At 38.1% G+C, this 14,682-nt stretch overlaps 1 protein-coding gene across 2 annotated transcripts in view; it reads right to left on the reverse strand.

Annotated features, from left to right (window-relative positions):
- Window positions 1-9,399: 9,399 nt before the first annotated feature.
- The window catches only part of Rim2 (Replication in mitochondria 2), a 29,519-nt gene continuing 24,236 nt past the window's right edge, over window positions 9,400-14,682 (reverse strand). For both annotated transcript variants that reach the window (XM_074174535.1, XM_074174534.1), the window contains one exon: window positions 9,400-10,128. In XM_074174535.1, coding sequence (XP_074030636.1) covers window positions 9,688-10,128 — 441 coding nt within the window. In that variant the 3' untranslated portion in view covers window positions 9,400-9,687. The remainder of the gene's footprint in view (window positions 10,129-14,682) is intronic.

Consider the following 14,682-nt stretch of genomic DNA (forward strand, 5'->3'; position numbering starts at 1 on the left):
AGCAAAACTAAAAAAAATATGGCTCTTCTTTGGCACCCCGAAAAAAATCATAATACAAAAAAAATTGGAATCAGTACAAAGTATGGCCTCCACGCTGGTTTATTACGGCCCTACATCTATCGTGCATCGACAAAATGAGATTGTCAATGTCTTGTTGAGGTACATTTGCCCATTCAGCCATTAAAAGCTCTCTCAATTGAAACGTTGTGTGAATGTTCCCCATATGCGGAGTAATTCTTCGTTGAAGCATGTCCCACACATGCTCGATGGGATTCAGGTCCGGTGATTGTGCTGGCCATGGCAAAACATCAACTCCTTCGTTGGTGAGCCAGTCAGTCACTAGACGCGCGACATGTGGACGAGCATTATCGTGCATTAGGTGGAAGTTTTCACCAACAACACCAGCAAACGGACGGACGATAGGTAGAAGAATGGTGTCGAGGTACTGTCGAGCTGTGAGGGAGCGATTTGGAAAAACGAGATCGGTTCTGCTGCCGATCATGATTCCGCCCCATAGCATTACTGTACCACCTCTGTATGTGTGGACTTCCTGGACGTGTCTCAAACGTTCATTATTTCCAGGTCGTCTCCACAGTCTTACTCGACGAGAATCTGGATGAAATCCAAATCTGGATTCGTCTGTAAACAAAACTGTGGCCCAATCATTTGCATCCCAGTTTTGATGTTCTTGACACCACTCTAATCTTCTACCGCGATTGCCTCTCGACAAAGGTGGACATCTAAGTGGCCTTCTGTTGTGGAGATCTGCATCATGCAGTCGATTTCTGACAGTATCACGACCAATGGTTACTTGGTGCGTCTGCTGCAACACGTTAACCAACTCAGGTGCTGTGATTGTCGGTTGTCTTCTTGCGGTTAAGACCAAAAATCGGTCTTGAACTGCAGTTGTAGCGCGTCCTCGCCCTGGATGTTGTTCGGTTGGACTGCCAGTTTTACGGAAACGCCGCCACAATCGACTGATAACACTTTGGGAGACCCCAAACGAAGAGCTACATCATTTTGTCGCATGCCACCTTGAAGAAGCCCTACAGCTCTATTCATCTCAGCCAATGGTAAGTGATGGCGTTCCATGTTGAAGCACAATATATCCAGTTTAATTGCTGAGCAAGAACTGCATAGAATGAACAAACTCGACACTTTCAGATTATTCATTTTAGCCGAAAACCTACAGTTTGTAAAAAACTTGATAAAAGATTAGTTAGTTTTTTCAGGCTTTGTTCAACCCATAGAAATTTACAGGGTGGTCGAGTGTACCAATTTAATCGAAATTAAACGACCTCATGCATTTATTTTTATGATATTTAGTATGTTATAAAAATATCCCTAGACTTTTCCGATGTGTGTAATTCTATATTGGGTTTGGTATTATTTTAGTCCTGTATATTTCCACTCTTTTCCTACAACTATATAAAATAGTGTTTCGAAATTAATAAACAGAAGAGTAGAGAAGGTGACTGTAAGCCCACAGCACTAAGCCACATGTGACCCACTATACATTCTTCCGAGGAGTTGTCCTCTTAGGTCATCGTCCATCCTGTCCTTTCCAGGAAGGTGGATATGTCACTAGGAGACATCTTTATATCGGCAGGTGTAGGCCAAGACTCGCCGATCACACACTCTCTTATTGACGATAACTCCGGACACTCGCACAGGACATGCCTGGCAGTCTCATCTTCCTGTTCACACATCCTGCATAGAGGTGTGTCCACTAACCTCATAATATGGAGGTGTTTCCTTAGTTGACAGTGGCCAGACAGAAATTCTACTGTTAAGCGTAGATTTTTCCTGGTCATCGCCAGATATTTCTTCGGCGCCAGGTTCCCAGGGTGATCCTGGCAAGATTACATCCTTTGATTTCATCCCATCTCATTGAGGATTGAGCATGGGTGTAACATTTGACTAGTTCCGCAATTGTCGAAGTCATCAGGCCGTAGGTGCCACTGGGTCCTAAAATTCATAGTCCAGCCGCTTCCTTGGCTAAAGAGTCGGCAATGCGTTTACCTCTACTCCTAACCCACCTCAGGATAGTGTTATTATCTACCGAAGCTTTGGCTAAATGTTGGTGGCACTATAGTACTAGCCTTGAGGTAACACGTTGCCTGTTCAAGGCTAATAAGGCTTGTCTGTTGGCAGATTATGTTTTTGCCAGAAATTTCTTTTCTGGTTATTTCTTTTGTGGCAATTGAGATACCAGCCAGTTTTGTTTGGACTACGCTGGTATTTTTTCCCATTCCCCAGTATTCTGTGACTTGTCAAAAGCATTTGATTGCGTTAACCACGTAATACTGTTGCGGAAGCTACATAATCATGGAATTGCTGGAAACTGCCTGAAATGGTTTGAATCCTTCCTTACAGGACGTAGACAGTTTGTTAAAACCAATAGTTGTTCAAGTACAAAGAACGTGAAAGCAGGAGTACCCCAAGGATCGATCTTACGACCCATACTTTTTTTACTATATATAAATGACCTGGCTACTGTACGTATTTCAGGTAGTTTCACCATTTTTGCAGATGATAACACATTTTGTGGCTTAATATAAATCAATAGAATTTGTATGAAAACATTTGAAATCTGCTGTCATTCAACACTAAAAAACTAGTATACTCACCTTTAAGTACAATCTACCATAAATTCATATGGAAAGTACAGTAGTGGAAAATAAAGTCTCTACAAAATTCTTGGGAATTAATATCGATGTGTGTCTGAAATTTGAGGAACATATAGGCATTATAAACAAGAAACTTTCCTCCGGGTGTTTTGCACTCAGAATAGTATCAAAGGAAATAGTATTTCACGCAGCAAAAAATGTTTAGACTCTCACTTGAGGTATGGCATAGCATTTTGGGGTGTATGCAGTAAACAGCTGTTTCAATCTGTTTTCATATTACAAAAACGTGCGGTACAGTATCTCTCATCTCTGGCATATTCGGTACATATGTTCCATGCCTCAAAGCGCATTTTCTGATGTACAATTTTCTTAATTTTCTCTGCCAGTGGCGTACGTACGAGTTTTGAAATGTTATATTTTTGTCGAAAAAAATACTACGCCACTGCTTTATCTTGAATTAAAATTAATTTTTAAAATCTCCATACATTTTTGAGAACATTTGATTTGCTGGGTTTTCTTTGTCCGACGCATGGTTTTCGCTCAAAAAATTAAAAATGGCTTTACTTAAGGATAAATTCCTTAAAAATCTGATGCGGTATCGTGCATCGACTGAAAGCAAACTAAGAGATCAGATTTGTTGCAAAATAATTGAGGATCTAAAAGGTATTTGTTTGTTGTCAGATGCACTGTTCTCAATTAAAATTACGTCATAACGCAGCACCGCTTAATAATTTTTGAAAACATAAATTTAGTTATCCTGGAATAAATGACGTGTAGCAGAATTTATTTACTGCACCTCTTGGAAATATGGAGTTTGTCGATATGTGATATCTTTTAAAGATTAAAAGCAGAAAAAACAGCGTACCCACCATAGCAATAAAAAACGATTTCTCTGTATGTACAAACGTCAGTAGCTAATATTGATGTTGGTTTAAAGTAAGGTGTTGGTGTTAAAAACTGTCACACCTCGTTTTGATTGATTTTGAAGTGTTATTGAAGTTATTTTGGTAGTCCGCTGTTTTTCTGAATATCAGTAAATATGGTAAGTTATACGAATGCGGAAATGGCGCAAATGCATTACGTATATGGCCTTGCCGATGGTAATGCAACAAAAGCCAGGCGCATTTATCAGGAAAGATATCCTAATCGTGCCTTACCAGATAGCCGAACCTTTTCAAATATTCATCGTCGACTTGGGGAAACTGGTAGTTTCAAGAAAGGGACTCCGGAAGGTAGACCTCGTGTAGTAAGAACTCCTAAAATTGAGGAAGCGGTGCTGCAAGAAATTGAGGAACATCCTGAGACGAGTACGAGGAAGATCGCTAGAACTCTGGATATTTGTCATCAAATTGTTTGGCGTATTTTGGTTGATTTTTTGTTATACCCATACCATATTTCAAGAGTGCAGGCATTACTCCCCAGAGATTTTCCACAGCGTGTGAACTTCAGTCAGTGGTATCTACAAAGTATTGCACTAAATCCGCAGTTTGAGACACAAATTTTGTTCACAGTCGAAGCAAATTTTTCTCGGAATGCCATTCAAAATTTCCATAACAATCATGTGTGGGCTGAAGAAAATCCCCATGCAATAACCGAAACCCATTTCCAACACCAATTTTCGGTTAATGTATGGGCAGAAATTATAGGTGATCATCTAATAGGCGCATTTTTTCTACCAGGACGCCTTGATGGTCGTTCTTATTTACACTTCCAAGAAGACTTACCTGGGTTATTGGAAGATGTGCCACTTGCGTTAAGGAATCGAATATGGTACATGCACGATGGCGCCCCTGCTCATTTCAGTGTAATTGTCCGAAACCATTTAAATACAGTTTATCCTAATCGTTGGATATGTCGCGGAGGACCTCAGCAATGGCCAGCAAGATCCCCCGATCTCAACAGTTTAGATTTTTTTATGGGGTCACCTTAAAACTCTTGTGTATAGAACTCCCGTTAATACTTTAGAAGATTTAAGAGAGCGAATAGTTGCCTCGTGTGAAACTATACGAAATACGCCGGGAATATTTGAACGGGTGCGTAATTCCATGCGTAGAAGGGCGGAAGCATGCATACTAAGTGCAGGTGGCCACTTCCAACAATTTTTATAATCAGTTTTGGTATTATTACTAATTAACAAATTTGTGCTATTCGTTTAGACTTACTGTCACAAAATGAAATAAAACTCGTTTTTGTGAAAAATTTGTTTTTTTGCAGATTATGTTTTCAAATATTATTAGGGAATTGGTAATGCGTTATGAAGCAATTTTCAGATTCTCATTCATTTTAGAATTGATCTAATTTCTTGATTTGCTTTCTGTCGATTTTTATTTTTTTGAGTGAAAATCATGCGTCAGACAAAGAAATACCAGGAGATAAAATTTTCTCAAAAATAAATGAGGATTTTAAAAATGAAATTATTTTGAAAAGAAAGCATTGGCGTAGTACTTTTTCCCCAAAAATATTCAATGCGAAACCCGTGGGGATGCCACTGTTTGAAAAAATACAAATTTGTGTACATCAGAAAATGCGCCTTGAGGCATGGAACATATGTACCAAATATGCCAAAGATGTCTACGAAATTATCTCAGTTATTATTAAAAAACTGATTATTTTTGAAAACTTTGCCATCCTGTATCTCAAAAGTTAAGGCGTTTAGGACATACGCCCATAGGAAGTTTTTTTCTTAAAATGGGTCTAAGAATTACCTCCTTAAATATTAGCATGTGTTCAAGGAACACCCTGTATAACGGCTTTATTCCCAGAACTCTTCGATTGGCTTACTCTGTAAATAACCTTCAAATCTTTAATATATCAGTATCCCGCTTTAAAAACCATATTCTTCACTTAGCCATCTAATACTCTCTGCTTGTGTTGTTGTATTGTGTCTAGTGTTACTTGCCTGTAAGAATTATATTAGTTCATATTGTTATACATTTCAATTTTTTCTTAAATAATATATTTGTTATCTTACTTAGGAATCGTATTATTGTTATAACTTACTTTTAATTCACTGTATTGCATCGTTAGCACTGTACTACTTATATCTGAATTGGGCTTGCCTTGTAATCACATAAATAAATAAATAAATTTTTGTTCTCTAATCCTGAAATATAAAAGGCAACCCTCATATCAATAATTTGCTATTACAACACGAAGCTATTTTTCAAAGCTATCAATGCCATTGACACCAAAAATAGTGAAATGAAAATCATACCACATACTTACCCTTACCCCTAGTTTATAATAATGCAAGGTAAGATAAGGTAAGTTAATGTAGAAAGGTAAGGTAAGGTATCCATTTTTTGACGTTCACGAAAAAATAAAGTATGAAGAATTGCCATAGTGATTATAGGTTTTGGTAATTTTTGGGTTGGCAGGAATGCATGAACAAATATTGACATTCCATTTCCATAATCTTGACAGCATCAATCATTCATATGAAATAAATAATAACTTTCATTTCTATAATATTATGGAAGACGCATATTTTATATCATTAATAGTAGTAGTAGTATATATTTGGTGCTAATACAAAGTTTACACAGGTCATAACAGATATTGCTTATCTATAAATACAAAATATAAAATATTCAGATAACTTGAATGGTTAAATGGACAATTACTATAGATATACATACATTTGTGCAAATAAAACAAACTAACTATGAAATAGACATATAAAACAAGTTAAAATATATATGATTAAGTGGTATTACATGTCTCGAAAACCATCACTAAAATATTCATCTAAGAAATAAAAAGCTTTTTTAATTAAAAAATTTTTAATTCTGTATTTGAACTCCTTCAAAGGTAGATTTTTGATATTTTGGGGAAGCGAATTATACATTTTTGGAGCATAATAATTTATGCCAGTTCTGGTTCTGTTGACTCTATGGTTCTGGAGATACAGATTTGAATTATTTCGAGTGTTATAACTGTGGATTGCATCATGTGTAGTATAACCTCTTATATGTTTTTTAACATGTAGCAGGCATTGCAATATATATAATGATGGAAGTGTAAGTATTTTATTATTTATGAAGCTACTTCTACAGTCTTGCCTGTAAGAAAGGTTATCAAGAATCCTAATTGCTCTTCTCTGGATGCCAAATAAATCTGATGCATTGGGCACATGGCCCCAGACAAGTACTGAATACGATATGTGAGATTGAATAATCCCATGGAAAGCTGTTTTCAGAACTGGTTTTGATACCGCTTTTTGTAAGTTCCTCAGGAGATAAGTATTTTTGGATATTTTGACTATAAATCTATCAATATTTACATTCCAAGTCAATTTGGGGTCAATGTATACACCTAGAAACCTAACATATTCAGGGTTACTGATATCTGGCACTTCGCGCAACGAAAAAATGACTGTTTGGCTCTTATCTTCATTAAGTTTAAGATTATTTACGGCAAACCACTCACTGACATTTGTCAGAGTATCCTCGAATGTGGTACGCAAAGTATCAATATTATTTCCAGAAATTGATACAGTTGTATCATCAGCAAACAACACGAAGTTAGCACTTGTGTCACTAAATCTTATATCATTGAAGTAAATCAAGAAAAGGATCGGTCCCAATATCGACCCCTGGGGAACTCCATACTCAATAGAAAGTAAGCTAGTAAATTTGCCATTCAAGTAAACAGCTTGCTGTCTGTCGTCCAGATAGAACTTCATCAGTTTAAGACTGCCTGTAGATAATTTATATAAACACATAAACACAATCGAACGCCTTAAGTCACAAAAAAATGACATTGTGAATCCGCCGGATTCAAAACTATCAGTTATAGTCTCAACAAGTGAATTTATAGCCATTGTTGTTGAGTGTTGGGATCGAAAACCGAACTGTACAGTAAATAAATTATGTTGTTCAAAGTGATTAGTTAAAGGTATTTTCAGAAGTATTTCGAATATTTTGGCAAAATTAGGTATGATAGAGATAGGTCGATTATTTGATATAAGATTTGTTCCGCCACCTTTATGTATAGGAATTACACAACTCAATTTGAGACAAGTAGGAAAAGTTCCTTCTTTCACACACTCATTGTATAGGTTAGTAAGGGGGTACACTATGTCATTAGCAATGCATTTGATAATTTTGGTATTGAAACCATATATGTCCTTTGTCTGTTTGTTTTTTAAAGTGAATATGGCATCCCTTACCTCTATGTATGTGAATTCCACAAAGCTCAACATTTGAATATGGTTGACATTGACATTTTCAAGAAAGTCAGTAGCAGATTTATTGAATTTCTGTTGTGACAGATTGTTAACAGAATTTTTTGCTACATTACTGAAATATTCATGGAAATCTTCTCCTGTGAAACTATTTGAATTTACATTAGATTTACTTTCTCTATGTCTGTTAATGAGTTGCCACATAGCTCTAGGTTCATTAACACTATTCCTTATGTAGTTATCATTGGCTTGTATTTTTGTATGTGAGAGGGCTTGTCTATATTTCATTCTCTAATTATGTATCAAGTTTTTCAGCTCTGGTCGGTCAGTTTGGCGGTAAGCATCAATCATGAAATTCAGAGTTTCGTGCATGTCACGTAATTTGTTGTTGAACCAATTTAAATGTGTAATAGAACAATACCCAATAATTTGTGATAGAAAAGATAGGAATTTTAAAAACAAATTAATGAAGGAGAAGGCATCACAGGTGGTTGCCAAAATGGTAGGGCTACCAGAAGGGTAATGTCAAAGGCGATATAAGGCTTTAAGCGAGAGATATACCAAAGAAAAAAAAAAAGAAGTGGCTCAGTGCGGAAAGTCTGGCACCGAAGCAACTGATATGAGAGAATTATTCAGCACCGAGACAATGCGGTATATTCCATTTTTCTCGATATCCCTTTTCAATGTTCAGCCACTCGGCTTCAGTCGTTGGTGGTTCAAGATATATTGGGGCAAAAATTTTCCGCAGAACACCGCCAATTTCCTTAATAATTTTATGGATTGTGGTCTTTCCCAAATGGTATGCCCATGCTACTGAGTGTTGCGAAGTTTCTTGCGATAAATAGCTGAATTTTTTTTGTTAGATACAAAAATTCACTTTACTGGAGTGTTACAGCCAGTTTCTCTTCTGGACATATCGATCCATATCTTTTTTTTAACAATGAAGGCGCTGACAATTAATTTCACTAAATGTTCAAAACATATTTTCTGTTCATTCTTCTGCACACAAAAATTGATCCTCCATCATTTTTCATTCTTTTAAATAACTGAAATTGCCCCTGAGCCTTTCTGCTTCTCAGAATGGGTCTAACATTAAACTTCCTCCTTTTTCATTTCTTTCTCTTGAGTAAAAGATACACACTTACTATTGACCCGATCGCGGCAATTTTTGTATTTATATCCCTCAAAAGAAATTCAAATTTCACAATGTGACGTTCAAGTTTATCTGGTGACATTACCTTTACACCATTCGGATATATCGGTCAAAGTTCGTAGTATGGCGCTTTCTGATTGGTCGGAGGTAAGAACGCAACACAGAAAGTTGAAAATAGCCAACTTGTTACCTTGCGTTACCTTGCCTTACCGACGTTACCTTACCTTACTTTTTATCTAGAACACAAGTGTGTTTTCTCATTGATTCAACTTTCTTACTTTACCTTACCTCGTTACTTTGCTTTTTATAAACTAGGGGTTACTACTTTCGTAGTAAACGAACTGTAAAAAAATAAAAATCAAGAATTCACTGTGAAACCATGAAAAAACAACAAAACGTAGGGCCCTGCATCAGGGAAATGAAATACAACATAAGTGTCAATAATATATTTACCAACGAATTCGAATCTATAAGAATCAATATTGAATCGTATTCACTAAGTGCGCGGCAAAAATGACTCTTGCGCTATGTCTATCCTGCCAGAGCAGACAACAAGGAATATTCGTTTGCCAAAAATCGCGCCGCGAAACCAAAAAAATCTATACCAAAAATAAATCAGTACGCCCTCTACTGCCCGACAGTAACCACGCAAAAACATTCACATTAAAATCAAATCTGGTTTTCAAAGAAGTGGACAGACACACCTAACTTAATTCGAGTCACTGCCCCTCCTCGTTCCCATAAAATTCCGTGTTGAACTTTGTCGTTAGGATGTAAACCACAGCCTCGTAAGTGGACATCATGATGGCCGTATTCGGTATTTGCCTGACCAGTTGCGTCGCCAGCCCCCTGTAGATCCCCCTGATACCTTCCTCTTTAAATACTAGACCTAGGGTTTGCCAAAAGGCGCTATACTTGTTGCCCTCCTCCCTCAAGCGCGTACGTGCCACTTCGTGGGGGTAAGCGATGCAGGAAGCGACCGTTTTCGAGATGGCCCCCGCCATCATGAATTCAAGGAAGTCTTTCGAACTCTTCTCGTCGCTGTGCGACCGGTGCGCTATCAGTTCGGCTTTTATCGCCTCGTATATCACGAAGTGGATGATCGTTTCGGATATTCCCATGTAGGAAGCCGTTATTCCTTTGTAGAAACCCAAAACTCCCTGTAAAAAGAAACACGATGTGCTGTTAGTACATGGAGAAACTATGGAAAAGAAAATAGTTTTAAAATTGACACAATGTCTGCAATATCAACGATGCGCGCCAGCATTTATCAACCAATGACAACTCCCCACACCGTGGGGTAAGTGATCATTGGGTCCGAGAATCATGTGCCCTGAGCAAACGCAGTGAGCCAAGAATGACAGCCTTCTGCATCTGTGCGGCTAAGATTTCTGCCTTAGTGCGGCAAGCCGGTATGATTTTGAGATTCGAGAGTAGAGAAGACATCATTCCACCAACGACTCCAACAATCAGAACGACCATCTTGACAGAGTGATCTGGATAGAGTCTGCGGAGTTCGAGGAGAAAATCTCGATATTTTATCCGTTTTTCCTCCTCTTTTCTGACGATATTCGTCTCGCCAGGAGCTGAAAACTCCACGACAAATATCGTTTTGGTCTGGTGGTCGAGAAGGACTACATCAGGCTTATTAGCTTGTATGAGCCTGAGGGTGGGGAACGAATAGTTCCAATAAATTCGGCACTTCTCGTTCCCCACAACGGATTCAATATCCCCGGAGCGTGGGGCAACACCGGTGTCTCGTCAATACCGTAAGAGTGCCGTAGATGGTAATATATCACACATAGGGCCACGTTATGTCGATGGATATAGGCCGAGACCGCATATGCTGAACATGCTGATAGCAAGTGCATTAGGGTCTCGGGCGCCTCGCGGCCGAGGCGCGAGAGGTTCCTTGTGTCAGGAACCTCTATACCCATCACGCGACTGCGGTAGACTAAGGTGTTGAAGACACCATCATGGCAAGCCATGATGAACCCCTCAGTTTTCGACTTCAGCCCACTCGACCTGAGAAAAGCGAACGTCAGGCGTTTTGATAACCCAAGGTCTCCAATGTTATTGAAGAACACCCCATGCATTGGCTTATCCTTGTGTTTCCGCAAAAGTAAGGTGATCTTTACGGCTTTTATCTGAGCTTTTTGCTGAACGGGTTCCAACTCGGTGAGTTGTGGTCACCTCGTTCAGTGTCGAAAACTATACCGAGTTCATCAGCTGCTCGGGCAGCTGCCCTAAAGAGAAATGCTCCAATTCCTGCTCTCTCATGGTCACAGACCATGCAGAGAAGGGGATCCGAACTCCTGACGACTTTACAGGCTATATCCAGTACCATTCTGCCATGTAGACACTCCAAACTCAAAAGTCCACGGCCTCCCTGTTGTCGGGGGAAGTACAACCGTGGAACGGACGATTTGGGATGCAAACTCCTATAGAGATGCAGCATTTTTCGGGTCTTTACGTCGAGTTGATACAGCTCCTCCCGAGTCCACTTCACTACTCCAAACGAGTAGAGTAAGATTTGAACGGCAAGCATATTTGTTGCAGCAACTTTGTTCTTCCCCGACAGTTCCGATGATCAGATATGTCGAAGTTTGTGCTGATACTTGCCGCGGAGAGAGTTTTTCACTGCTGTTACCTCTTGTGAGTGGCGTTGTTCCACCCCGAGGTAAGTATACGTCTCTCCGGCATCCAGATGGTGTAGGATGCTTCCATCTACGAGCTGCACATCCTCTCCGTAGTCCCCGCATCGTCCTCTTTTAAGATGGACCATTGCACATTTGTCTATCCCGAATTTCATACCGATAGCATGCGTGTATTCTTCCACCACCCTCAAGGACTGATGGAGATCCTTCTCTCCACAGGCATGAAGTTCAAGTTCATCCATATAGAACAAATGGGTGACCTTGTGCCTCCGGTTTCCGGGGGTGCCACAGTTATACTCTCGAGTGTTTCTGAGCGCAACGGATAATGGCAATAGTGAGATGCAGAAGGGGACTGAGGGAATCACCCTGAAATACACCCCTTCTGAAAGTGACCCACCCCGTTTGGACTTTTGCTTGACCAGATGTTATGGTGAAGCGAGCTCGCCAAAGTGGTATCAGTTATTCAATGCATCTAACTATTTTGTCGGGTACCACAAGGCATCTGAGCAAATGCAAGATGAGCTCATGCGAAATTGTATCAAATGCCTTACGGTAATCGATCCAGGCCATAGAGAGGTTACGCTTATATTGTATCGAGTCCTGCGTTACACATCTATCGATAAGCAGGTTCTCTTTACATCCAGCGACTCCTCTCTTCGACCCTCTCTGCTCATATATCCGTTCGAACACTCGGTCAACTGCCGTGAGTATTGGTGTGTATAAGATGCTTGTAAACACGTTATGTAACCACGTTATCGGTCTGTAATTCTTAGGAATCGACAAATCTCCGCTTTTGGGGATAAGAACGGTTCGCCCCTCGACAAACCAATCCGGAATCGGCTGCTCTCCGTCCAGCCATGAGTTGAAAACTCTGGCCAGATGGCGGTGGGTGCTTGGTAGTTTTTTCCACCAATAAGTGTTCAGCTCATTTGGGCCTGGAGCAGCAAAGTTCTTGGAACACACAAGGTCTCTTCGAACGTCATCCGGGGTTATCGGGTTGCGCAGTTCATATATCATTATTATTATTATTCACCAAAATTTCTAAGAATACGGGAGGTAAAGCAGGTTTTTCAATGAATCTATAAACGAAAAAATTTGACGTACAAACAAATGGATCAAAGACATCCTATCAAATTTTGCTTAAAAAGTTAAATAAAGTGTAACAAAGGGTGTGAAATGTTAACAAATGCCTATGGTGACTCTGCTACGAGTAAAACAAGAGTTTACGAGTTGTATAAGAGTCTCCAAAATGGCCGTGAAGACTTTGAAGATGACGAACGCCACAACTTTGATCTTGGACTATTTCTCTAAATCTGGAACATTTGTTTCACATGGTCTTTCTTTTCGAAAATCGTTTTTTTCTGTTATTGTTGTTGTTCCGTAAAAACTTCCCATGTGAAACAGCATTACAGCTCACAATATGTAATATTAAAACTAACTTGGATAACCAGAAATATGTTATTGCTTTTGCAGAGCTTTTGACACAATTGATAGAGAAATCATGTTGTTGAAATTGGCTCAGTATGGGATTGATGGAAAGGTGTTAGAATGGTTCAGTGATTATTTAAACAATAGAAAACAGAAAGTCCGTTTTAAAGATGCACTATCAAATGAAGAAGACATTGATGTAGGTGTTCCCCAAGGTAGCGTTCTGGGCCTACTTCTTTTTGTTTTATATTTGAACGATATTGAACTATTTATTGAATCTGAGTTCATAAACCTATTTGCCGATGATACGTTGCTTATGTGTAGCGATATGAATTTAGATAGAGCTATTCATAAAATAGATAGGATTTTAGGAGCGGTAAATGAGTATTTATGCACTAACAAATTGAAGTTAAACGTAACAAAAACAAAAGCAATTATATTTACCACGAAATATAAATACAGTTATCTAGATATCAACTGTATAAACCTCAATATCAATAACAAAAAAATTGAAGTTTGTCATCAGTCGAATACCTTGGTTTTCAACTGGATAGTTTTTTGAATTTTGACAATCACTTTGAATATATACATAACAAAATATCGAAAAAAACTATATTTTTTCAGTTGAATAGCACAAAATTTGTCAATGCAGTCCAAAGTAACAGTTTACAATACCATTATTGAACCACACTTTGATTATTGTACGTCATTATTATTTTTATTTAACCTCAATAAATCAAGTATGCTACAAAAACTACAAAATCGAGGGATGAGAGTAATCTTGAAAACAAATCACCGTACTCCCATAAAAAGTATGCTTGATTGTTTGAATTGGTTATCAGTTGAAAGTAGACTCTACTATTTTACAATGACTCTAGTATACATAATTGTAAATGGAATGGCACCAGAATATTTTAAAGATTACATCAAATTCAATAAAAACATTCATAATTATAATACAAGAAATTCCAATAATATACATATAAACAGACCGGCATTCGGAAGTACCATGAATTCGTTAATTTTTAAGGGCTTCCACGAGTTCAATGAATTACCTGAAGAAATAAAAAAAATTTCCATTTTAAAAGAGCACTTAAAGAATTAAAAAAAAAAGTAATAGAATACAAATTGTATGGTTATGTGAAATTATTTGGGACATTATTGGCTATCATTTATTGTTTTTTCATCTATTGTTTTTAATTGTTTTCAATTGTTCACTAGGGTATTTGTATCTGTAATGAAACCAAATATCACTGTTTTAATAATAATTTATTGTATATATCGAGTGGTCCAACGAAATGTATGCACCTTGCTTTTCTCCTTTTTTTGTAACTTAACGCAAAAATGCTCGGACAGGTCAATTTTGCTTTTGAGGGGGACACATTTTAGATGTATTTTTCTACCTGTGCCTTCAACCCCCCACCGAGGGTGAGTAACAACCCTAAAATTTTAAATGGAAAATGGGGTCGAGTGATATATCATTTGAAAGGGCACAAAATTTTCTTTCCAATGATACCTAATTTGTTGTATTTACTTGAATAGTTATAAAAAAAGCAAGAACATTTACTCGATATTTTTGGTGTTATTGAAAATGCGGAAAAAACGGCATTTTTTCACTACTACATTCCT

Source organism: Leptinotarsa decemlineata, unplaced genomic scaffold (assembly GCF_025532065.1).
Source record: "Leptinotarsa decemlineata unplaced genomic scaffold, Ldec_3_MD MMD2_tig00000591_RagTag_RagTag, whole genome shotgun sequence".
Classification (NCBI taxonomy): domain Eukaryota; kingdom Metazoa; phylum Arthropoda; class Insecta; order Coleoptera; family Chrysomelidae; genus Leptinotarsa; species Leptinotarsa decemlineata.